Below are 27,500 nucleotides of genomic sequence, written 5' to 3' on the forward strand. Positions count from 1 at the left end.
GTTACATTCTAGATATTTTAAGGCAGGAAGAAAAACACTTAAATATGTAATTTTGGTGATCACAGGTGAGTTTTAAGGGATAAAATGATGGACTACAGGGAGACTTTAGCAAAAACATTAAATCCTAAAAATAAAATAAAAACAGCCAGGTAGTGTAAAAAGAAAGTATTTTCCGTGAATACACCTGTGCACACATTTGTTTAAACAAAGAAATTACCCATTTTTGGAAGTTTTTTTTTTTTAACCAACCAAGCCTTTTCATAAATCACCTACTTTTCAAGAACATCTACTGACTGACATGAGTTGTGCGTCAGAACTCACAGCATTCGGTGAACAGTGAACAGAAGTGAACACACACACCGGCAGCTTCAGAGACAACATGAAGAATGCAGTGTGTCCAGATTACAAGCATACTCTAGTGTGTACTGTAGTAGGCTGCCCTAAACAGTCGACGAGAACCGAGAGATGGTGAACACCGCCGGTCATGTGATGATGATGTCAGGCAGAAAACCCAAACGCTTGCCCTTTCATTCATCGACATCAAACATGGCGAGAAGCTTAACGTCAGTCACTCGCTCTAACATTACCGTTACCCTAGATAATGTGCACTCGACACATATCCAGAGTGGGGAAGCTAGATTAGTATCGCATCTACCGTTTAACTTAATGAGCATTCCTGTCTAGAAGTGCGTTCACTATACAGATGACGAGTCAGTGTCATCAACTTCATGTTTACAGCCCACACATGATCAGAAGTTATTTAAATTAATGTCAAACGTGCCTCTACTAATATACGACAAGACTCATCTTCAGTCGTGGGCAGCCTTATTGAGTTCTTATTAATAACAAGTTCCTCCTCAGAAAGTCTGTGGTAGACGCAGCCACAGTCATAAAGGTTTAATGGGTCTCACTGACACTTCCTGTTTATGGTTTTCTAGTCACATGACCACAAAATGGCTCTGTGCGTTCTGATCTGGCTTTGGTTTTATTAAGTTGCACTACAAAGTCATTGTTTTTAATGTTCGGTGTTCATAATAGAAGAGTGTAACTGTGTATTGATAATTGTAGTGAAGTCATGGTGTGGTTAAACTCACACCTATAAGGTGAGGTGAGCCTTTGCTTACTACATCTGACAAACTCAGTTGTTTTTTTACATTTTATTTTGAAAAAACATGAAGTACTGTCAGTCTTGTGTCTAAACTCGTGCCTCGAGAGGCATGATAGAGGAGTTACAACAGATGATGATGATGTGTCATAAGTTCTTGAGCAATCTTTGGCTGAATGTGGACCAAACGGCACTATAATCTACGTGAATATTTATATATAATATGTTCCAATAATGAGAAGTCTCGTGTATGTGACTTACGCTTGACGAAGAGCCGGAAGGTGTCATCCTTCACCAGAGCCAGACCCATCATCAGCTCGTCGTCAGAGGAGAAAGCGATCAGGTCTCCGTCCTCATCTGCACAGAACAGGGTTCACACTCACCACATGCTGATCAGGTTTACATTTAATCTGGATTCTGTCCTTCACTGGATATAACAATCATTTCACATTACATGTCCTTTAATAGCATTAATGCTCACAAAACTTTGTATTAGATCAATAAACAACAACAAAAAACTATACTTTACACTATAGTACCATTTAAAAAACGAAAACTAATATATTATATTTTATTTTGAAGAGAATCATTTTTCTAAAAGTGACAGTTACGTGTTGACAGTATTGTCACTTTATGTAATCTCATTTAGACTTCGTGTAGTTAAGTTAAAACATCATGTTTAGCTGTTAAAATTGAGAGACGACAATAATTGTATGTTTTACATACACGTACGATAAAAAAAAAATTAAGACAATCTGACGTACCTTTATAATGCATTTGAAAGGGCGCAGTCCCGAGACCGACGAAAACATCGTGCACTTTTCTCTTCAGATACTCGAAACTTGTTGACACGTCCTGGTCCACGGCGAAGCGACGGATCTCCTTGTTGCAGTCCTCCTTCCCGAGCAGGTACGCTTTCACTGTCATCGACATGTTGGCGAAAATGTCGTGTTTAAACTAACCTTTAGACGTGTTGCGCAGCAGAAATCCTCTTCTTGAGCGCGAGCGCTGAGTGCGTGAGAGTGCGTGAGAATGCGTTCCTCCTCAGCACTCAGTTCCGTATATACTGCTGCGACGTCATATGCAAATTCCTGCGCGCGTTCGGCCAATCGCAGACGCGAGCGCATGTTTGGAGGCGTGGCCTCGCGCGTCTCACAGGACAGAGTTCATGTTGACTTTGATCATGTGAGTCGCGTTAGAAAACAGAGTGGACTGGGGAGGAATGACACGGCAATATATGAGGGGAAATTCCCACTGCATCACGGCCAAACAATACAGCATCGTGCTCATGAGATATTAATAAACACACCGTTCACGTCAGCTATTCACTTTTTACAAATGGTACATTTATAAGGACAGGGAATGCCACACAAACTCTCTCTACAGCTGTATAGTTAACACGTTTTCCCCACATGTTTATATTCATTCATTTCAATATTGCTATATTATGTAGATGTAATTCCCACACGAGTGATATCGCTGTGTCAGTGTACGGTGAGCATGCATCTGATGTATCTCTGCTACAGTAATAAAGTGCTGTGTCATCATGAATGCCTCCATCACAACACACATTCTGTACACTAAGCTTGAAGATTCATCAAGTATATCAAGCCTATTTAAAGATCATGGTGTTCTGAAATGAGGAGGCACAGTCCGCACAGTTTTTAAAATGTTTATATATAAATCAAATGTACATTCATGTCTCAGTTACACTTAATGTTGTCATATTCCTCACTAAATAAACATTACATCAAAAAAGAGAAACCAAATTCTATTGGTTTCTTCTATCTAAATTCTAATACAATTCTACAATTTACATCAATTATATAATTATTGTTCTATTAAAACAAGGTAGGCTATCAATCTCATTAATTTAGTTAAGTAGCCTATTTTTACATCTATTCCAAAAATAATAACTAAAGGCAGTAACAAAATATGTACTTGTGAACTTATTTTCGGATCATGAGTTATCAAGCTCAGTAACTGAGCACACATTAAAGATGATCCGTAACTTCACCAAGAGTGACCACTAAACAGCCATCGTGTTTCAGGACATCTCGAGTTTGATTCGGACGTGACATAAAGCGGTGATATCCAAGTTTTTAATCAGTCTTCTTCATATTATCACCATAATGTTGTTTATTCAATCATATCCAATCACAAACAATCATATCCAATCACAAACAATCATATCCAATCACAAACAATCATATCCAATCACAGCGCAATTGCCTCCTGTCACGTGACTTTCCCCCATTCATTCTCAATAGAGAGCCTAAGTCCCTCCCCTTCCGGTCGACCACCATGGGACCTTATTTCGGAAAAATATTGTATGGTAGTCAATGGCGAGAGACAACAAATATTTTGATCTCGTTTGAATTGTGCCCTGAATTACACATATGATGTTTGTCAATTTAAAAGATACATTTTAAAGTCAAGAAAGTCGCAGTTTGATGTAAAACTGTTGAGGTATAAGACTGTGAAAATACGTAATTACAAAGACTACAAACCCAGAAGGCGCACATGCGACGTCATACCTTTACTCTCAATGAATGAAGCTAACTTTACTGAAGCTAACGTCTGTCATTTTTTCTATAGTCTTACATTATAATCCTAACGTTACGCCGTCATGCCTGACTCGTGTTTTGAGCCAGAATACACACATACGAGCAACGGATCTTGTGACGTAGGCTACATAGTGCGAGACGAGAGATGTAGTTCATCGAGCGATTTTCACATACAACTAAACGTTACTCTTCTGTTTTATGACAAACTGCGACTTTCTTGACTTTCATATTTACCTTTTAAATTGACAAACATCATATGTGTAGTTCAGGGGACAGTTCAGACGGAATAAAAAGATAAGTTATCTCTCGCCATTGACTTCCATACATATTTTTTCCGAAATAAGGTCCCATGAGCCGGAAGCGGAGGGGCGGGACTTAGGCTCTCTATAACCCACATTTTGTAAAATTTGCATTGTTTTATTTTCGTATTATGGATATATATATATATATATGTTGATTTGTATAGCCTACGTACAGAAATAAAGCTGACACTACAATACTAAAAATGCCAGGTCGACCTTTATTTCTGTATTGATTTATACAATAACGATATATCGTTTCAAATCAGCTTCACAATAATAAACAGGAAAATAATGATCAAGGATGTAAACTTTATCAAATATATGAGACGAATATGATCAAATTCCTTTGAAAAGCAGAGACAATTAGTGTGTGTGTGTGTGTGTGTGTGTGTGTGTGTGTGTGTGTGTGTGTGTGTGTGTGTGTGTGTGTGTGTGTGTGTTAGCACTGGCAGTATATTGATGAAGACTGATGACGTTTCTTATTAATAATAAAATATAAACATCCATATCTTTCTATTTGATCTTTGAATAGATGACCTCAATTGCAGGTACGTGTAACTTTTAGACACATGACTCGAGTTCCCGCCCTTACCTACATTATTCACAACATTTTCCACACACTCTTTATTCTCGAAGCCTCCCTTTTTCTTTTTCTTTTTTTCTTTATTCTTCTCGAAGCCTCCTGAAGAGTCCGAGGCGAGCGCGGGAGAATGTCGTCACTCCTGCGCGAGGAGGGCGTGGCTCGGTCACATGTCTCTGACGTCACTCCCTGTGTTTACAGGCAACATCCGTGCAATCGAGCAGCTGATAATGAGATCACTCATATTCGCCCTCACAGGTTTAACAACGCCGTGAATAAGCAGAAACTGTCATATCAAGACGCCTTTCTCTCTTCTGTTCTCAGATCTGCCTATATGTAGAATTTGCCTTTTGTTTAAATGTTACTGTGTCTAATTGTGTAAATGAACCGTCAGGGCTGCGAACTCTCACTCCTTCAGCGTGACGCGTCTAGAGAAAAATCTCGAAGCAAAGAGGACATACTTTGGATATGACTGAGGGTCATTCCTGGTATGCGGTCACATTTTGGCTTCATAAGTGTTGGGGGGGGAAAGTACATGATTTTCATGTTTTTAGCATTCTACCAAAATAGTGACATGTTTAACTATAAGGAATAAATATTGGTCAAGCTCAGGGACTCGAAAAATAATAATTATGGGTAGATTGTTCAGACACTGTCCATGAAAATATTCCATCCTGTTAGGGACATATACATAGTTATCACAACATATTAATAATGTAAATGTTAATCAATAATGAGCTTTTCTTGGATAGTATATGTCCCTAATGCCATCTTAGATTTTTTTTCTTCTTGAAACGAGCAAATTATGTTTTTGATGAATAGTATATGGCTTGATTATTTAAAACAGGTACTTTTTGTGCCAATTTTCGCAAATAGGATGGTAAATAAAATAAAAAAAAATTGGCTCAAAAACATATATATATATCACCTCACAAAAAAAGACAAAAGTATACCAAACAATTAACGTTGCTGTCAAATTATTATTTAAAATGACTTGTCTAACAGGGTTGAACGGAAAAAAACAGGGTGGAACGGAGTATAACAGGGTGCAACGGAGTCTAACAGGGTGGAACAGAGTATAACAGGGTGGAACACAGTATAACAGGGTGGAACGGAGTATAACAGGGTGGAACACAGTATAACAGGGTGGAACAGAGTATAACAGGGTGGAACAGAGTATAACAGGGTGGAACACAGTATAACAGGGTGGAACATAGTATAACAGGGTGGAACACAGTATAACAGGGTGGAACACAGTATAACAGGGTGGAACACAGTATAACAGGGTGGAACACAGTATAACAGGGTGGAACAGAGTATAACAGGGTGGAACATAGTATAACAGGGTGGAACACAGTATAACAGGGTGGAACACAGTATAACAGGGTGGAACGGAGTATAACAGGGTGGAACAGAGTATAACAGGGTGGAACACAGTATAACAGGGTGGAACAGAGTATAACAGGGTGGAACACAGTATAACAGGGTGGAACAGAGTATAACAGGGTGGAACACAGTATAACAGGGTGCAACGGAGTATAACAGGGTGGAACACAGTATAACAGGGTGGAACAGAGTATAACAGGGTGGAACAGAGTATAACAGGGTGGAACAGAGTATAACAGGGTGGAACATAGTATAACAGGGTGGAACACAGTATAACAGGGTGGAACAGAGTATAACAGGGTGGAACACAGTATAACAGGGTGGAACAGAGTATAACAGGGTGGAACACAGTATAACAGGGTGGAACGGAGTATAACAGGGTGGAACAGAGTATAACAGGGTGGAACACAGTATAACAGGGTGGAACACAGTATAACAGGGTGGAACGGAGTATAACAGGGTGCGACGGAGTCTAACAGGGTGGAACGGGGTATAACAGGGTGCGACGGAGTATAACAGGGTGGAACGGAGTATAACAGGGTGGAACGGAGTATAACAGGGTGGAACACAGTATAACAGGGTGGAACGGAGTATAACAGGGTGGAACACAGTATAACAGGGTGGAACAGAGTATAACAGGGTGGAACAGAGTATAACAGGGTGGAACATAGTATAACAGGGTGGAACACAGTATAACAGGGTGGAACAGAGTATAACAGGGTGGAACACAGTATAACAGGGTGGAACAGAGTATAACAGGGTGGAACACAGTATAACAGGGTGGAACGGAGTATAACAGGGTGGAACAGAGTATAACAGGGTGGAACACAGTATAACAGGGTGGAACACAGTATAACAGGGTGGAACGGAGTATAACAGGGTGCGACGGAGTCTAACAGGGTGGAACGGGGTATAACAGGGTGCGACGGAGTATAACAGGGTGGAACGGAGTATAACAGGGTGGAACGGAGAATAACAAGGTGGAACGGAGGATAACAGGGTGCGACGGAGTCTAACAGGGTGCGACGGAGTATAACAGGGTGGAACGGAGTATAACAGGGTGGAACGGAGTATAACAGGGTGGAACGGAGAATAACAAGGTGGAACGGAGTATAACAGGGTGGAACATAGTATAACAGGGTGGAACACAGTATAACAGGGTGGAACGGAGTATAACAGGGTGGAACAGAGTATAACAGGGTGGAACACAGTATAACAGGGTGGAACAGAGTATAACAGGGTGGAACACAGTATAACAGGGTGGAACGGAGTATAACAGGGTGGAACGGAGTATAACAGGGTGGAACAGAGTATAACAGGGTGGAACACAGTATAACAGGGTGGAACACAGTATAACAGGGTGGAACACAGTATAACAGGGTGGAACGGAGTATAACAGGGTGCGACGGAGTCTAACAGGGTGGAACGGGGTATAACAGGGTGCGACGGAGTATAACAGGGTGGAACGGAGTATAACAGGGTGGAACGGAGAATAACAAGGTGGAACGGAGGATAACAGGGTGCGACGGAGTCTAACAGGGTGCGACGGAGTATAACAGGGTGGAACGGAGTATAACAGGGTGGAACGGAGTATAACAGGGTGGAACGGAGAATAACAAGGTGGAACGGAGTATAACAGGGTGCGACGGAGTTTAACAGGGTGCGACGGAGTCTAACAGGGTGCGACGGAGTCTAACAGGGTGGAACGGAGTATAACAGGGTGGAACGGAGTATAACAGGGTGGAACGGAGAATAACAAGGTGGAACGGAGGATAACAGGGTGCGACGGAGTCTAACAGGGTGCGACGGAGTCTAACAGGGTGCGACGGAGTATAACAGGGTGGAACGGAGTATAACAGGGTGGAACGGAGAATAACAAGGTGGAACGGAGTATAACAGGGTGCGACGGAGTTTAACAGGGTGCGACGAAGTCTAACAGGGTGCGACGTAGAATAACAGGGTGGGACGGAGTATAACGGTGCGACGGAGTATAACAGGGTGGAACGGAGTATAACAGGGTGGAACGGAGAATAACAAGGTGGAACGGAGTATAACAGGGTGCGACGGAGTCTAACGGTGCGACGGAGAATAACAGGGTGGAACGGAGAATAACAGGGTGCGACGGAGTCTAACAAGGTGGAACGGAGAATAACAGGGTGGAACGGAGTATAACAGGGTGCGACGGAGTCTAACAGGGTGGAACGGAGAATAACAGGGTGGAACGGAGTATAACAGGGTGGAACGGAGTATAACAGGGTGCGACGGAGTATATCAGGGTAGAACGGAGTATAACAGGTTGAACGGAGTATAACAGGGTGGAACGGAGTATAACAGGGTGGAACGGAGTATAACAGGTTGAACGGAGTATAACAGGGTGGAACGGAGAATAACAGGGTGGAACGGAGTATAACAGGGTGGAACGCAGTATAACAGGGTGGAACGCAGTATAACAGGGTGGAACGGAGTATAACAGGGTTGAACGGAGTATAACAGGGTGGAACGGAGAATAACAGGGTGGAACGGAGTATAACAGGGTGGAACGCAGTATAACAGGGTGGAACGGAGTATAACAGGGTTGAACGGAGTATAACTGGTGGAACGGAGTATATCAGGGTGGAACGGAGTATAACAGGGTGGAACGGAGTATAACAGGGTGGAACGGAGAATAACAGGGTGGAACGGAGAATAACAGGGTGGAACGGAGTATAACAGGGTGGAACGCAGTATAACAGGGTGGAACGGAGAATAACAGGGTGGAACGGAGTATAACAGGGTTGAACGGAGTATAACGGGTGGAACGGAGTATAACAGGGTGGAACGGAGTATAACAGGGTGGAACGGAGAATAACAGGGTGGAACGGAGAATAACAGGGTGGAACGGAGTATAACAGGGTGGAACGGAGAATAACAGGGTGGAACGGAGTATAACAGGGTTGAACGGAGTATAACAGGGTTGAACGGAGTATAACAGGGTGGAACGGAGTATAACAGGGTGGAACGGAGAATAACAGGGTGGAACGGAGAATAACAGGGTGGAACGGAGTATAACAGGGTGGAACGGAGAATAACAGGGTGGAACGGAGTATAACAGGGTTGAACGGAGTATAACGGGTGGAACGGAGTATATCAGGGTGGAACGGAGTATAACAGGGTGGAACTGAGTATAACAGGGTGGAACGGAGTATAACAGGGTGGAACTGAGTATAACAGGTTGAACGGAGTATAACAGGGTGGAACTGAGTATAACAGGGTGGAACGGAGTATAACAGGGTGGAACGGAGAATAACAGGGTGGAACGGAGAATAACAGGATGGAACGGAGATTAACAAGGTGGAATGGAGAATAACAGGTTGGAACACTAGTGTTACATGTTCAGTGGATGAGCTTTATGTCATTGTCCTGCATGATTTGCCATCAGTAATGTGTGGAACTGCACCAATATAATATTGTTTCAAAACAATAAAAAACTCCAAATTTCCTTTGGGGGAGGGACACAAAAAATAGCGATGCGGTTCCTTATCACAATCAATCATGGTGACAAAACAATTCTCTCTTCAGATGGCTAGAGAAATATTTACAAATTAGAGAAGACAGAAATAATAAATTACATTTTATTTATATTTGATTAAAAATAAAGATGCTATAATTCATTTAAATTAACTACATTAACAAAGAAGGATCTGCATCTCTCTTTGCCATGTGGTGGTGCCATTTCCTAACAAATATATTTTGATATTGTAATAATTTCACTGATACTAATACTGGTACTGATGTTTCTATGAAAATAATGAAATAGATTTTTTTTTTTTACATTATAGACATTCACATTATAACTGCGATCAATTTCAACATTTATTAGGCTTTAAAAATACCTTTTGTTCCCACTTTATATTAAGTGGCCCTAATACCTGTGAACTTACATGGTAACTACATGTGTACATAGTATGTAACTACAGTGTAAGTACACATTAGTACATAGTATCTACAGCTGTAACATTTGCGTAACTACACATATGTAACAACCCTCAGAATGGTATGTGTAAGTACAAATGTGTAACAGGACATTGGTAACAACATTTTTTTCACTTCAGTAAGTACACATGTGTAACAGTAATTATGTAACTACATTTTGTAACAACAATATGTAGCCTATTTGTTGTTCCACTTCCACATGCAGTCTTAGATACTGCAGTTACCAGTTGGAATACATGTATTTATGACTGGCAGGACTAATGTTGAATTACAACTAAAGTTTCACCTTGTGATACCAGTGTTACATGGTAACTCCTCAGGAACTGTCCACTTAATATAAAGTGTAATTGTTAAGGTAATTGTTGTGTACATCAGTGTCGTTACATGATAATTCCATAGGAACTGTCCACTTGTTGGAAATTAAATACATTTATACCCAAACTGGTAACTGCAGTATCTAAGACTGCATGTGGAATTGGAACAACAAATAGGCTACATATTGTTGATACAAAATGTAGTTACACATGTGTACTTACTAATGTGAAAAAAAGTGTTGTTACCAATGTCCTGTTACACATTTGTACTTACACATACCATTACGTGGGTTGTTACATACGTGTAGTTACTCTAATAATACAGTTGTAGATACTATGTACTAATGTGTACTTACACTGTAGTTACATACTATGTACACATGTAGTTACCATGTAAGTTCACAGGTATTAGGGCCACTTAATATAAAGTGGGACCTAACTTTTAATCTTAAGAAAAATGGTTCTAAGCAGTACCATACTAGGGTTCTTCGGCTTGTAACAGTAGCAGAACACTTTTTATAAGGTTCCATAAAGAACCGTGCTTTGAAAGTTCTATGTAGGACCTAATGTTATAAATAACCTCTTTAATAACAGTTTATTTTCATTAATCAGTATCTTCATATTATTATTATTACAATTTGAAAGTTACAATTGTAACTAATTTTAAGAAATAACTCATTTACATGAGTATGTTGACAGTCTGTCATGAGCTCCAGAAAATCAGTAATGATGCGGCTTTGAGTTACAGCTTTGAAAAGCAAAAAGAAGAACTTTAAACTCTAATGGAAATAACCATCTCAGCATAGGAATATAAAGAACCTTTATAGAGTGTAGGAAAATATTAATGTATTTATAATATATATATACATATATTAGATTTCCACCTAATTTTGAGCTAAGTTAGCCATAGCTCTTTGAGTGATCAACATTTAGCTAGCCAACCTTCTACAGATGAACAGAACTTTTATAACTTGTATGTCAGATTTGTTTTTACATTTTTTTTGCTAGGACAAACATTCTCCACAACATAGCCTAACAGGGTGGAACTTTAAGGCTGGCCTGAAAAGTGAGGGTTTGGTGGGACTCTGAATAAGGGGAATGGAGCAGCAGCGTGGAAATCAAGCTAAAACGGCATGGAATGGAGTTTAATTTGAGCAAAAGTATGATGGGAAACGACTGACGACACAGCTTAATGCTCATTTGTTTAAACCATAGACAGTATATAAGATGGACACAGCGACCCCATAGATTTCAACCATAGACAGTATATGTTTAAACAACCGTGATGTATTGTTCTCTGTTTAAAAAGTGTTTGATTTTAAAACTCTGATATCATGTTTATATGTGTATAAATTATGAAAAAATATTCCCCAACTTCCTGACAGTGTGATCTCTATATGGGTTATGTGATGTCATTAATTAAAGATGTCTGTATTAAAGTTAAAATTATTGATGAACACGTATTTGGAATGGAATTAACTGGGTCTCTCGTTCATTATATTTATTTTCATACAAAAGCAACAGAACTTAAATTAAATCCAGTTTATTAGCAACAGCGTGCACGAGCGTGAGTCCCGTGATATCCATCTCTGATCTCTCACAGTCACAGGTGTCTGATGATGATCCACTGTCCGGCTTGCTGCACTGTTTTCACTCCTCCCCTCCTTAGTAATTAAATTAGTCATTTTTATTTTTACTGTGAATATAGGCCTACTGTATACAGTAATTACAACTTAACTCAAATTATATTTTATGTTTGTGCTTTTGGAAATGGATCTCAATTATCCCTAATTAGGCTTATTATTATTATTTAGGCTGATCTTGAGCACAGAGTATTCGCTCTCAGCGCCCTCTGCTGGTGACACCATCACTGCACCATTGCTCTGGTGATGTTCGGGATTTGTGCGTGTATTTGCGGGCTGTTTTGAACGTGCTGTAAAACGGGGAGATTCCCGGGTGCAGGACACCAAACACCGGGAGTGTCCCGGGAAAACGGGAACGTCTGATCATCCTGCAGTCCATGATGGAGTGTCACGTGACCCCTGCTGAGACCGATGATCTGACACACCGAGAGTGCTCGCAAGATGGCGCTGTTGTCTAGGAGCAGGTCATGTTGATTTGGAGAGTTTAAACTTTAAAGTAGGTTGTTAAGTAAATTTAACTTAACCACGTTAACAATTCCACCTGCAATATGTTATTGGTTAGTTACTAATTTAGTTTTATCAGATGATTAGCACACTAACCCTCTGCAGATCCTCAGAAGTCTGTGTGTAGGCTACTCAAGGAACTTCTCACTGTATTGTAAGTGCCTCAAACCTCTCCTGGTGTGTTTATCATACCCCTTTTCCACCAAGGCAGAGCTGGTGCTGGTTCGGAGCCAGAGCCTAGTTTCAAATCGGTTCTTTGTTTTTCCACCGCCAAAGCACCAGCTCCGAACCAGTAAAAGTGGTTCTTAAGTAGCACCAAATCATTGCAGGGTCTAGAACGGAGCCAAGTAAGAACCGCTTGCGTCAGGGGCTGGGGGCGGGGTTACCGTGACCAACAAGACGAATAGAAACTTGTGACCGCCATTTTTAAATAGCAGCTAGTCGAGCTAATAGCAGCTCGATTATAATATCCGTCTATGTAAGTTACGGCGAGCTGCACGAATGCGTTGGATTCCGATGTATTTTTGCAATCCCATGAGCATCCATAGTATTGCAACGTCCGTTATTGTTGATGGCTTGTTCGAGATGCATCGGAGCGGCGCGGACCGATCAGAGCTCCGGGAGTATTTGGAGAGCATACGACTCCTTGTGCTTTTGATCGCTTTCGCAGTGCTTTGATGTCACGCGGCGATCGGTCTGCGAGAAGCCGAACCATCTCGAACAAGCCTGGTGTGTTTTTGTTTGGCGCTGCCGCGCTAGCGTTGCTGGGCAACATGAGATGTATACACAGTGACGTAAGATCTGGCTCTGTTTTGGCTCTCTAGCCTGTGGAAAGGCAAACCGGTTCTTAGAAGAACCGTCAGTAGAACCAACTCCGAACCGGCTCTAGCTCTAGCTCTGAACCAGCACCTGGTTCTTGTTGGTGGAAAAGGGGTATCAGAGTTTAAAGCAGTTCCTGTTGGACCTTCTGGGCTCGTTGTGAAGGTTCCTCTCATTACAGTCTGTTTAGAAACTAGAGGTTCTCCAGAGACTTTCACTTTACAAAAGCTGCCAAGTCTAACTATCGGCAGTTCTAATATGCAAATATGAGGCAAGTGATAGTTAGAGACAGCCAGTGCATCTGTCATGGTGTGTGTGTGTGTGTGTGTGTGTGTGTGTGTGTGTGTGTGTGTGTGTGTGTGTTGGCACAGCGCTCTGCAGAAATAATCTGTCCACTCAAACCTCCACTGTTTGGCAGATCTTCAACAGTAGAAGTGCTGAGACTGGGCGATCGAGGCCTGCTTTCTCTCCGGAGTCTCAGATGAAACACTGACAGGCTGAAGCATCACATAGATCTGATTAATTATCTACAATGCAGAAGAACTCGATATTAACTCATCCTGTAATAAACTATATCTGTCAATCACTTTCTTCTCTTTAAGAAGAATGATATATTTATGTGGATAAATCTGTGCACTTATCAACTACAGCACATAAATCAAGAGTTCATTCATCCATCTATCTATCCATTCATCCACACACCAGCTATAGGTGGAGACAGTGCCCACACTCCGGCGGAGCTTCAACCAGATCCCGAGAGAGTCTTTTGAGTCCGAGTGGACCATGTTCTCCACCTCGATTGTCGATGCGGCCGCTCGGAGCTGTGGCTGTAAGGTCTCCGGTGCCTGTCGAGGCGGCAATCCCCGAACCCGGTGGTGGACACCAGAAGTAAGGGATGCCGTAAAGCTGAAGAAGGAGTCCTATCGGGCCTGGTTGGCTTGTGGGACTGCTGAGGCAGGCAAAAAATCGGGCTTAGTAGGAGTTCGGTGAGGCCATGGAGATTCATTTCATATTCATTCAGCCATCGGCTGGCTTCGAATAGATTCTGGCAAACCGTCCGGCACCTCAGGAGAGGGAAGCAGTGCCCTACCACAGCTGTTTACAGTGGGGATGGGCAGCTGTTGACCTCAACTGGGGATATCGTCGGACGGTGGAAGGAATACTTCGAGGATCTCCTCAATCCCGCTGTCACGTCTTCCATTGAGGAAGCAGAGGCTGTGGTCTCGGAGGTTGACTCGTCCATCACCCAAGCTGAAGTCACCGAGGTAGTCAAGAAACTCCTCGGTGGCAAGGCACCGGGGGTGGATGAGATCCGCCCTGAGTACCTCAAGTCTCTGGATGTTGTGGGGCTGTCTTGGCTGACACGTCTCTGCAGCATCGCGTGGCGGTCGGGGACAGTGCCTCTGGGATGGCAGACCGGGGTGGTGGTCCCTCTTTTTAAGAAGGGGGATCGGAGGGTGTGTTCCAACTACAGGGGGATCACACTTCTCAGCCTCCCCGGGACAGTCTATGCCAGGGTACTGGAGAGGAGAATCCGGCCGATAGTAGAACCTCGGATTCAGGAGGAACAGTGCGGTTTTCGTCCGGGCCGTAGAACACTGGACCAGCTCTATACCCTCTATAGGGTGCTGGAGGGTTCATGGGAGTTTGCCCAACCAATCCACATGTGCTTTGTGGATTTGGAGAAGGCATTCGACTGTGTCCCTCGTGGCGGCCTGTGGAGGGTGCTCCGGGAGTATGGGGTCCGGGTCCTTTGCTAAGGGCTGTCCGCTCCCTGTACGACCGAAGCAGGAGCTTGGTTCGCATTGCCGGCAGTAAGTCAGACTTCTTCCCGGTGCATGTTGGACTTCGGCAGGGCTGCCCTTTGTCGCCGGTTCTGTTCATAATTTTCAGAATTTCTAGGCGCAGCCAGGGGCCGGAGGTTGTCGGGTTTGGGAACCACACGATTTCGTCTCTGCTCTTTGCGGATGATGTTGTCGTGTTGGCCCCATCAGACCAGGACCTCCAGCATGCACTGGGACGGTTTGCAGCCGAGTGTGAAGCGGCCGGGATGAGAATCAGCACCTCCAAATCCGAGGCCATGGTCCTCAGTCGGAAAAGGGTGGCTTGCTCACTCCAGGTTGGTGGAGAGTTCCTGCCTCAAGTGGAGGAGTTCAAGTATCTTGGGGTCTTGTTCACGAGTGAGGGAAGGATGGAACGGGAGATTGACAGACGGATCGGGTGAGGAGCTCGGTCACTCGGGAGGAGCTCAGAGTAGAGCCGCTGCTCCTCCACATCGAGAGGTGTCACTTGGGGTGGCTTGGGCAGCTGTTCCGGTGCCTCCTGGATACTTTCCCGGTCAGGTGTTCCGGGCGCGTCTCACCGGGAGGAGACCCCGGGGAAGACCTAGGACACGCTGGAGAGACTATGTCTCTCGGCTGGCCTGGGAACGCTTCGGTGTCCCCCGGGAAGAGCTGGAGGAAGTGTCTAGGGACAGGGAAGTCTGGGCATCTCTGCTTAGACTGCTGCCCCCGCGACCCGGCCCCGGATAAGCGGAAGAAGATGATGGATAATATAGGCCATTAAAATTATTATTTACTGAAAAGTAATGAGGACAAATTAGAATCCTGAAGCAATATAGATTTGTCCATTTATAGACTAATATTCTGGGTTCAGTGCGAGTGAAGCTCAATCTACAGTATTTTTCCCAGAATGCTGATTACAACAAAAGCCCTGTTTTCTTAAAGCATCAAGGTTTCAGTGAGGCACTTTAATGGAAGTGAATAAGGGTCAATGTTTGAGGAGTTTAAATGCAGAAATGTGAAGCTTATAATCTTATAAATCCACTTACATTAATTCTGTTAAAACGTGTGCATTACTTGAAATGTTCAATGTCTTTCTTGTAGGGTAAAGCATAGCCTAACTTAACACAGAAAAGTATTCATAATTTTAATAATAAGAATGTAATAATTTCCCTCACACTAAAATTACGTTAACAGGCGCATTATTTAAATTATGAGACAGGTTTATACAGTCAAACCAAAAAAATATACAGACACCTTCAACATTTCTCACATTATCACAGTTTATTCACTATAGTTTAGAAATGGTAATAAAATATAACGAGAACTCAGAGTTATGAATGTCTGGTTGATATTTGACTGGTTTTGTCCGTCCTTCTGTTAGACTGTCTCACACACACACACACACACACACACACACACACACACACACACACACACACACACACACACACACACACACACACACACACTTCTGTTAGAATGTCTCACACATGAATATGTTGAATATCTGTCAGCTGGTAAATTTAACTACACAATTAGATAATACCAGTTTAGCTCAACCAGTGACCAAGCAATGCTTCATTTAGTTCAGGCTGTGTGTAAAAAGAGCATTAGCAATTAAAGAAGAAACACTTCAGCAGAACACAATTTTCGGTCAAAATTTTTTGTAATCAATTTTAATGGTAGTCACTGTATGAAGAATTTTTGGGTAGCCTCTAATATGTCACAGTTTACTTTATTTTGCTCTCCTCACTTACATAAATTAACTATAGTGTCCTGCACTGCTTGTGAAAAAAAGAAAGAAAGATGAAAGATGAATAATACCAGCTAAATGTCTGAATAATGTTTGGTTTGACTGTATAACAGGCCACACACTATTAAACGCGTTACAGCAAGGCCTGTGTTCATCTCTGTGAGAGACACCAGGACTCAAACACTAGGCTGTTTGCAATATGAATCAAAGCTGATGTGCAATACAGTGTGCAACATGAACTGATGCTCAAATAAACCGTGCGCGCGTGTTTCTACTTCGACCGCGAGGAGGAGCAGCTGCACCGCGTGCACGAGCCCGAACATACATACTCGCTCTCTCTCTCTCTTACAAACACACACACACACCCTCCTGTATAAACGGCATCTGTCTGTACACAGGCTCTCACATTCTCATCCCTCATGTGCGCGCGCTGTCATTAACGCACGCACGCACGCAGCGCACGGTTCGGTTCGGTTCGGACATGATCCCGGCGCGGACCCGGAGATGAGGCTCAGAAATGGCACCTTCCTAACAGTCATACTCTTCGGGTTGTGTGGGTTTATATCGTTATCCTGGTACACCGCATTCAGCAATTCCAAAGGTAAGACTCGTGTTTACTGTCTGTCTCGCGCTGCGTTCTGTTCGCACGCGTCATGTTCCACTGCGTTCTGTTCGCACGCGTCATGTTCCACTGCGTTCTGTTCGCACGCGTCATGTTCCACTGCGTTCTGTTCGCACGCGTCATGTTCCACTGCGTTCTGTTCGCACGCGTCATGTTCCGCCGCGTTCTGTCATGCATTCAGATGCGGAGCTGCAGCTGTTCAACACGACGACTCGAGCAGCTTCTGTCTTCACTGCTCCTCGAACTATCACAGGCCTGATGCTGTGCCACTAACACAAAGACGAGGTCTCGATAATAACAGTTCGGTGTCGCCGCACACCCGGCCATGAAGCGTTCTCTGCTGAGATGTGTCTCTGGCGGGGTTTGCACTCTCCACAGCAGTAACGCAAAGCCCGAGTGCGAGGCTGTGTCCAGCAGTGTTCTGTTTGGCGCATGTTTTTGAAATGCATGAGGATTATTTGAGTCTGAGCGTGTGTGTGTGTGTGTGTGTGTGTGTGTGTGTGTTACAAACCTCGGGATAGATGTGTTTGCTCTCTCGCCTGGATTGTGATGGATCATCTCTGCATGTGTGATTGATATCTAACAGAGGACAGATGAAGTTACAGAGAATGTGATGTTTGTGATCTATGAGAAGTGGGAGTGATGTGTGTGTAGCGATAAAGCTTCGAGAATTGCTCTGTTGGCCCTTTTCTCCTCGCTTACTCTGCAGTGTGTGTGTGTGTGTGTGTGTTCATTAATGAAGCTGTATGGTTAAACCTGTGTGCTCAAGTGTTTTAATGCATGAGTTTCTCTCTCCACTCGTTCTCTCCGGTCTGACTCCGCAGTTGAGCTGGTCTCACACCGAATCGGTTAACTGCTTCTGCTTGCTCAAGTGTGAACAGCAGAAAGTTCTCCGTGGTTTATGAGGCGAGTGTCTGGATCGTGTTGTTCTCACTGGATCATGAGTCGGTGGATGGATGCTCTGGAACTGAATGCTCCTGAATTGTGTGTTCGCTGCAGCGCATTAAAGTGTTTGTGTGTAACTTCCTGTGCTCCTGAACATCTGCTTTTGCTCATCTCATCCATAGACAAACTCTTATCCTCTTATCCGCTCTCTCTCTCTCTCCTGCTGCTCCTCATCGTGGCCTAATGGTTATAGAGTCTGAGTCTGGCAGGTTTGATCCACAATACCTCAATACCCCCAATGACTGCTGCCCACAGCTCTGGTGTGTGGGTGTGGGTGTGTGTGTGTGTTAAGTACTCACGACTTCTTAATGTGTGTGCGTTAACTTAGATGTGTTAAATTCAGAGTATTGGTTACCGTACTTGGCCTCCACATGTCATTTTCACTCTTCCCAAACATTATTCCGGTGTATTTGAGTTCTTCCCTGTTATTCTGCACTGTTTATGACAGTTTTGCTCCTCTGGAAACCCACACAAAGCTTGACACACAGGATGAAATGTTTATGGAAATGCTTATACAGTAAATGGTTTGATTGTACAGTGACAGTTCGAGCTGGTTTGCGAGTTTGTCCACTCCTCTTTTCCAGTTACAAGAATTTAGACTTTTTATTTGCCTTGCTAAAAAGTGTGTGTGTTCATCATCTGTGAATGGGCTCATGACCTCTGAGGTTTTCAGGTATAATAGACACATGTGAGCTTGTCGTTCACTGGGTGAATCTCACAACAGCTGTCAAGGAGTATCTGGCATATTTCGCCTCAGTAAGGAAAAAATAAATATATATTTGTAAAAATATTTTGCATATAACAATTTATGGACTAAAGGCCCGTTCACACAGAAACACATATTTCTTCACACATAAAGATATAGTTGTAAGAATTGAAGAATTGCTTTGACGCCTCTCGCGGTTCACACCGCACTGGGCAACAAACTCAAGCTCCTCCCACAGCGCTGTCAAGCTCCTCCCACAGCGCTGTCAAGCTCCTCCCACAGCGCTGGCAACAAACTCAAGCTCCTCCCACAGCGCTGGGCAACAAACTCAAGCCCCTCCCACAGCGCTGGGCAACAAACTCAAGCTCCTCCCACAGCGCTGGGCAACAAACTCAAGCTCCTCCCACAGCGCTGGGCAACAAACTCAAGCCCCTCCCACAGCGCTGGGCAACAAACTCAAGCTCCTCCCACAGCACTGGGCAACAAACTCAAGCCCCTCCCACATTTATCTTTTCATTCTGGTTTTAGACTTCTAATTCATTACCATTGTTCAGTATTCTCTGTGTTCGTCAATGCGTCGGGTCAGAGGTCACTCTTTCGCCATAAATCAAAGCATATGGCCATCTTCCAGAAGCTAGTTATGTTAGTCGATAAAGCTATAAATATGGATATTTTTTCTCACTCAAACGCATGGCTTCGCTTCAGAAGGCCTTTATTAAACCCCGGATCCGTACGCATTACTTTTATCATGGATGGATGCGCTTTTTTGGGCTCTAAAATCTCCTCCTCCATTCACTGCCATTATAAAGCTGGGAAGAGCCAGGATAGTGTGTAATAAAACGCTGGTTGTGTTCGTCTGAAAGAAGAAAGTCATATACACCTGTAGGATGGGTTGAGTGCAGGTAAATCATGGGATAATTTTCATTTTTGCGTTCTGTCCACTGCAGTGCACATCAGATTAAACTGTATAAAACTTATTGATTTGGATTTAATGAATGGTTGGTGTGTATATCAACAGAACAGTAGTATGTCCTTACAGGAAGACTTTCTGAAATGAAAATAAAATGGTAATCTTAATGGAGGAAATAACCCAGGCATTGTATTTCAGGATTCTCCCTGTTGCTGCTTGGCAGGTTGCATATAAATGAGATACTTTAAATAATTGTGTTTTTAGTATGGCTGCACATACAGTGGGGATGCACTTTCTGAATGCATTGTGTCAATAGTTTTGAGCTTCCTCTCACACAGCGGTTGTGTGGTGACGCTGGATGTCCGGACAGGCCTGAACACGAACAGATCACAGCATCATCCGTCATAAACTGGCTGACCACTGCGGACTGATGTCCAGCTCCCATAACCCCCCTCAGCACACGGCTGTGCCGAATCATCACTGGCCACACCACAAAAACACCAATACACAAATAAAACCGGCCTATTTACTAGCCTCTTTCAGTCTTTACTGGTGATGTACTGGGATTGCTGTGGGAAAGGGCTTTTGTCCTCGCTGGTTTTGACACACACCATTAGTGAATAAGGTTAAGACACCAAAAACTACAAGCCTAACTCATATCATTTTCAAATATTGTTAAAGACAAGAAAACTGTTAGTTGTAAAATAAGAAGAAATAATCCAATTACAAGCAAATAGCACAAATACAATACATACAAATCAAATAAACACAGTTTTTCAGACGAGTCTAACAGTCATTTTCAGGTAAAGACCATGAATGATCAAAATAGCACTGCATAGTTTTCACTGTATAAATTAAATATGGATGAATCCTTATTAAAGTTACAGAAGTTATTCAGTCAAGAGCAGTGTTTTTTTTTGTTCTTTGTTGTTAAACAACTTTGTAACAATAAAGCGGAGCCGCGTCGTCTTTAAGCGTCTTTAAGCGGAGCCGCGTCGTCTTTAAGCGTCTTTAAGCGGAGCCGCGTCGTCTTTAAGCGGAGCAGCGTCGTCTTTAAGCGGAGCCGCGTCGTCTTTAAGCGGAGCAGCGTCGTCTTTAAGCGGAGCCGCGTCGTCTTTAAGCGGAGCCGCGTCGTTTTTAAGCGGAGCCGCGTCGTCTTTAAGCGTCTTTAAGCGGAGCAGCGTCGTCTTTAAGCGGAGCAGCGTCGTCTTTAAGCGGAGCCGCGTCGTCTTTAAGCGGAGCAGCGTCGTCTTTAAGCGGAGCAGCGTCGTCTTTAAGCGGAGCCGCGTCGTCTTTAAGCGGAGCCGCGTCGTTTTTAAGCGGAGCCGCGTCGTCTTTAAGCGGAGCCGCGTCGTCTTTAAGCGGAGCCGCGTCGTCTTTAAGCGGAGCAGCGTCGTCTTTAAGCGGAGCAGCGTCGTCTTTAAGCGGAGCAGCGTCGTCTTTAAGCGGAGCAGCGTCGTCTTTAAGCGGAGCAGCGGCGTCTTTAAGCGGAGCAGCGGCGTCTTTAAGCGGAGCAGCGGCGTCTTTAAGCGGAGCAGCGGCGTCTTTAAGCGGAGCAGCGTCGTCTTTAAGCGGAGCCGCGTCGTCTTTAAGCGGAGCCGCGTCGTCTTTAAGCGGAGCCGCGTCGTCTTTAAGCGGAGCCGCGTCGTCTTTAAGCGGAGCAGCGTCGTCTTTAAGCGGAGCCGCGTCGTCTTTAAGCGGAGCCGCGTCGTCTTTAAGCGGAGCAGCGTCGTCTTTAAGCGGAGCCGCGTCGTCTTTAAGCGGAGCCGCGTCGTCTTTAAGCGGAGCAGCGTCGTCTTTGAGCGGAGCAGCGTCGTCTTTGAGCGGAGCAGCGTCGTCTTTGAGCGGAGCCGCGTCGTCTTTGAGCGGAGCCGCGTCGTCTTTGAGCGGAGCCGCGTCGTCTTTGAGCGGAGCCGCGTCGTCTTTGAGCGGAGCCGCGTCGTCTTTGAGCGGAGCCGCGTCGTCTTTGAGCGGAGCCGCGTCGTCTTTGAGCGGAGCCGCGTCTTTAAGCGGAGCCGCGTCGTCTTTGAGCCGAGCCGCGTCGTCTTTGAGCCGAGCCGCGTCGTCTTTGAGCCGAGCAGCGTCGTCTTTGAGCGGAGCCGCGTCGTCTTTGAGCGGAGCAGCGGCGTCTATGAGCGGAGCCGCGTCGTCTTTAAGCGGAGCCGCGTCGTCTTTGAGCCGAGCCGCGTCGTCTTTGAGCCGAGCCGCGTCGTCTTTGAGCGGAGCAGCGGCGTCTTTGAGCGGAGCCGCGCCGTCTTTAAGCGGAGCCGCGTCGTCTTTAAGCGGAGCAGCGTCGTCTTTAAGCGGAGCAGCGTCGTCTTTAAGCGGAGCAGCGTCGTCTTTAAGCGGAGCCGCGTCGTCTTTAAGCGGAGCAGCGTCGTCTTTAAGCGGAGCCGCGTCGTCTTTGAGCGGAGCCGCGTCGTCTTTGAGCGGAGCCGCGTCGTCTTTGAGCGGAGCCGCGTCGTCTTTGAGCGGAGCCGCGTCGTCTTTGAGCGGAGCCGCGTCGTCTTTGAGCGGAGCCGCGTCGTCTTTGAGCGGAGCCGCGTCGTCTTTGAGCCGAGCCGCGTCGTCTTTGAGCCGAGCCGCGTCGTCTTTGAGCCGAGCCGCGTCGTCTTTGAGCCGAGCCGCGTCGTCTTTGAGCCGAGCCGCGTCGTCTTTGAGCCGAGCCGCGTCGTCTTTGAGCGGAGCCGCGTCGTCTTTGAGCGGAGCCGCGTCGTCTTTGAGCCGAGCCGCGTCGTCTTTGAGCCGAGCCGCGTCGTCTTTGAGCCGAGCCGCGTCGTCTTTGAGCCGAGCCGCGTCGTCTTTGAGCCGAGCCGCGTCGTCTTTGAGCGGAGCCGCGTCGTCTTTGAGCCGAGCCGCGTCGTCTTTGAGCCGAGCCGCGTCGTCTTTGAGCCGAGCCGCGTCGTCTTTGAGCCGAGCCGCGTCGTCTTTGAGCCGAGCCGCGTCGTCTTGAAACTTAAAGACGTGAAAGACGGAGAGAAAGCTCTCATTATCTGCTCCTGAAAGAGATAAAGATCTGGCGTGACCTCGTGGTGCTTGGCATTTACTTCTTGTTCAGTGTCTTTTCTTCCTCCTGGCGGCTCAGTGGAGGAGCCCGGATCACGTTACCTTTGGTTCCGGCTCGAGCTGATGTGATTTCTCAGCGATACTCCCCGGTTACCCACAATCCTCCCAGCAGACATGAGCCAGGAACATGAGCAACCTCGAATCGATTCAGTCTTTTGAGGGAGAAAGCGGCTAGAGTAACTGGAGACATTGTCTGGCTGCTGCTTGCAAGAATTAGCATAGTTTATTGGTTTGTCTATGGCTGAAAATCTACTTTCACTAGACCAGTGTTTCTACAAATACAGATTATATTTCAAACTTAACAATTTTATTGATGCAAGTATGTTTGTGGATTAGTTTTTCCTTCTTCATATACTTTTTGAGCTAACAAGGTTCTCACGAAAGTATCACATACAAATGTTTATTTCATTTTAAACATGAAATGTTCATATTTCCGTGGAGTGTGTAGACAGCAACGGGAGAAGTGTGTTTCTGAACATCTCTTGATTTCTGATGCTGATTAACTTCCATCTGCAGTGTGATGAAATGATAAGGGATGCTGAGTTGTGTCTATCCTCGGGTATATGTCTCAGTTTTAACTTCTGCCACGGCTGAGAGAGCTCTGTGAGCCCGATAGCACACACTCACACACTCACACACTCACACACTCACACACTCCTGCTAATATAGCAGCAGCACGTCTGGTTCACTGGATATCTATAGATGACTATATCCATTTTTAGTGCTGCGGTTTGTCATTGTCACTGTATGTACAGCGCGCCTGCAGTGTGTGAGCCAAATATTATTGTGTACAGTACTTTTCTGCCCTTAAAGTTCCCCTGTGGTGTAAATCCAGCTGTTACTGTAGTGTATGTGTGTATGTGGAGTTATTAATCTGCTTTAACACACACCATGTGTAAGTTCATAAGTGGACAGCATTGCTGAGTATTTTCTGCTTAAAACTGCAGTGAACCAAAGACAGTCTCAAACACACGGTGTGAAATCGCTGGTGTTTCTGACGTCACACACTACCTTGACCAATCAGATCAACGTGTGATCGTCAACCAGTGGATCTCTGAGTGAGTGGAGGCGGGGGTCATTTGCATATTCATAGAACCACGCATACTAAATGAGGCAAGGGTGTCGAGTTACATTCAAGATATTTGAAGGAAAAAACTTTTAAATATGTAATTTTGGTGATCAAAGATGAGTTTTAAGGGATAAAATGATTGACTCCAGGGGGACTTTAAATCCCACATTTCTTTTCAGAGGAATGAGCGGTGTGTGAGGTGTCGGTCCACATGTCTTTCAGTAGAAGACCCTTTGGTTTCCGCGATGTTGAAAATAAAGAATCCAGTCACACATGAAACTCACAGTATAAACGGGAATGCCACTGAAGTGTGGATGAGTAACCAGAAGTAGGGCTGTACACTGAACCAGACTGTGATAGAGTGTCTGTGAATATTACAGCTGAAAAACACTGCTGTTGACTCGGTTTGCTCCGCTACACACACACTGACGCTCTGTATGAACACATGAAACAGTGTCTCCGTCCTGATGTTGTGGAAGTCACTCGTGTCGAGCGCATGTCGAGGCACGTCTCCTCATGACCGTGAGCGCTCGCTCCGGCTAATGTACGCTCCTCTGTTCCTCCCCACATCGACTGCACTCGAGTCCGCCTCGTCCTCGTCCGGTCAGCCAACAGCAGCCGGCCCTTTGCTGAGCTAGTGACTGACTTACATTTATAAGATGAATTTAGAGACTTTATCCCCTGTTAATGTCTAAGCTTTTTCAGCACGCTTGAATGTGTCGTGCTTCATCATGCTAATGTTGAACTGCCAGAACCCAATAACCACTATAAATCCTATTCATGTACATGCAGAGGTGTAAAGTCCAGCGGTCAGAAAGCAGAAGTCCTGCCGTGTGTTTATTCCAGCCATGAGCTCAGTCAGCGGATTCACTCACTATATACTCCTGACAAACTGATAATTAGCAAACACTGAGGAGGACTTTTACTTTCTGGACCTGGACTTTACACCTCTGTGTATATATATATATACATTATATATTATATACTCTGTATATATATTATATACAGTAGTCAACATTTGAAGTGGATCAAAAAAGTTAGTTATCCTAAGACAAGAACGGGCATTGTTCAAAATTCATGTATAACTTTGAAAGGTTTTGATCCACTTCAAATGTTAACTACTGTATATATATATATAGTCAACATTTGAAGTGGATCGAAACCTGTCAAAGTTGTAGTTGAGTTTTCAAACATCAATACGCAGTTTAAAAAACATGTAGTAGGCCTATATAATTTTTTCCCAAGAATACATAAGTTGTTTAATTGCATTGTTTGCCATGTTCGTCGCTCCTTGTGTTTGTGGATTGTCTGGCTGTATTGTCCACCCACACACACACACACACACACACACACACACACACACACACACAGGCCCATCTGTGTCTTGGAGACATTAGTCTGCCGCGGCCGCAAGCGCTCGTGACTCCGGATCCCAGAGCGAGAGGACCAGCCGCGTGCCGCTCCGAAGAGCCGTGTGTTTAACGCTCCGGCATCCTTGCTGGATGAAGTTACTTAGTACACTTCTAGAGTAACAGATTAACAAAATCAGTGACCAATAAAGAACAGATTCACTTGATTTTAGCAGGGAAAGTGTGTTCTCGTAGGAGTTTTATCATTCATGCTAACTAATCTAGGTGTGTATTGCTTTTGTTTTGTGTGTGTGTGTGTGTGTGTGTGTGTGTGTGTGTGTACACACCTTGGTAAAGACTTGCATTATTCAGGCCTGGAGACCTCTTGAAACGCTCCCTCACCAGAGGCCCGGCTGCAGAGAGAGCCAGCGCTCAACCCAGCGACTGAAGCACTTCTAAATATTTCATTCATCCAAGGCCGCAGATTCTGCTAAAGCCCCGATCAGTTCGCTACGCATGCTAATGAGGGTTTCGACTCAGGATTTCACCTGACTTCAGAACAGACTGGAAGTGAACAGACTAACATCTTCTCTGATGTGCACTGCTAGTAGTAGTGGTACCAGTACTGATCTCAGCGTGGTCAATGGCTGATATGTGCGAAAACTATTTAATAATAGTTCTGGGTTCTTGTGATCCATATACGGCTCCTACTGCAGTATTTCCATCACTGAAAGTAGAGCGTGAAAACACTTAAAGTGCAGAAACAGTGATCAAATTCAGCAAACTCCCTCAATGGTGCATTATACATACAGTAGAGATGCTTAAAAAATAATTAATTAGCATTTTATTGCATGACATACTATATATATATATGAATAAAAAGTAACGTCTATATTCAGCACTCATCTGCATGGCTGTGTATCGCGTGCATCATGTGACTGGAAAGTGACTGGTGGCGCCGGAGGAAAGCCTGGTTTTCCCTCGAGGTGGGCATTTCTATAAGCGGGTGACGTCATGAACACTGTGAATATATACAGTAGGTTAGTTATTGTAGTGTCACTGAATGACAAACTGCTTGTGTGTCAGGTTATTTATTTATCAATGAAACGGATCTATGTAACAGTTTGAGTGGAAGAGGCGTTTATCACAGTGTGTGTGTGTGTGTGTGTGTGTGTGTGTGTGTGTGTGTGTGTGTGTGTGTGTGTGTGTGTGTGTGTGTGTGTGTGTGTGTGTGTGTGTGTGTGTGTGTGTGTGTGTGTGTGTGTGTGTGTGTGTGTGTGAGAGAGAGTGTGTGTGTGCAGTCAGGAGGGAGAGCGGCTTGCATAATCCAGCCTTTGGCACAGTGCCACATCATATCTAATGAGAGAAAGAAAAGGGCTACATGAGCTACAACACGAGGCTAAATTAAGAGAGACAAGACTGTTCCTGCCTACAGGCGCGCACACACACACACACACACACACTGAGGAGAGCGCAGGTGGCAGCATTTATAATTGATGCGCTGATGTTTTACCTGTGATTTCCATATGGAGAAGCGCAGGTGTGTGTTCACCCCATGTGCATTCAACGTTTACTTCTATTTCACTGTGGAGCAAATCTGTCTCTGTTTACAAGACATCCACCATCTTACAGCATTGAGGAGGAGGAACGAGCAAAGGCTGGAGTCTCCTGCTATTACCCACGGCGCATTCGGTGTCTATAACTGCTATACTGTAGAAGACAAAGGCCAAGCACAATGAGGATTTTAGTCAAAATGTCTGTAAAAATCATAAAAACAATCAGTAGTAACATGACTTAATGGTTTATCACTTTCGACCAATAGGTGGCGCTGTGACCGAATTGACGTGTTGTGGTCAGAGTGAGGTGACACATGCCGAGTTTGGTGTCAATATGCCGAAGCGTTGCAGAGATAAAGCCTCCGAGTCTTGGCATCATGTCAGCAATTTTGTTGATGCGATATACAAAGCAGTTTCGTCTTGTAACGGTGGGAACCTTCATTTTATTTGCAAATTAATTCCTTAAAATAACTTAAGCAAATTCAGGCGCCAGGCAGAATTAAATCCACCATAATATTTCAATGTAATAAATTAACCCAGAATACTAA

The 27,500-nt window shown here is 44.4% G+C and overlaps 2 protein-coding genes across 2 annotated transcripts in view; one reads left to right on the plus strand and one right to left on the minus strand.

Moving 5' to 3' along the window:
• sqstm1 (sequestosome 1) overlaps positions 1 to 2,163 on the minus strand; it is a 10,487-nt gene extending 8,324 nt beyond the window's left edge. The window contains exons 1-2 of the mRNA XM_079629731.1: positions 1,870 to 2,163; positions 1,367 to 1,462 (exon numbers count right to left, since the gene is read on the minus strand). Coding sequence (XP_079485857.1) covers positions 1,367 to 1,462; positions 1,870 to 2,038 — 265 coding nt within the window. The 5' untranslated portion in view covers positions 2,039 to 2,163. The remainder of the gene's footprint in view (positions 1 to 1,366; positions 1,463 to 1,869) is intronic.
• Positions 2,164 to 17,013: 14,850 nt separating this feature from the next.
• The window catches only part of mgat4b (alpha-1,3-mannosyl-glycoprotein 4-beta-N-acetylglucosaminyltransferase B), a 189,845-nt gene continuing 179,358 nt past the window's right edge, over positions 17,014 to 27,500 (plus strand). The window contains exon 1 of the mRNA XM_079629730.1: positions 17,014 to 17,330. Coding sequence (XP_079485856.1) covers positions 17,234 to 17,330 — 97 coding nt within the window. The 5' untranslated portion in view covers positions 17,014 to 17,233. The remainder of the gene's footprint in view (positions 17,331 to 27,500) is intronic.

This window comes from Phoxinus phoxinus, assembly GCF_949152265.1.
Source record: "Phoxinus phoxinus genome assembly, chromosome: 12".
NCBI classification, from domain to species: Eukaryota; Metazoa; Chordata; class Actinopteri; order Cypriniformes; family Leuciscidae; genus Phoxinus; species Phoxinus phoxinus.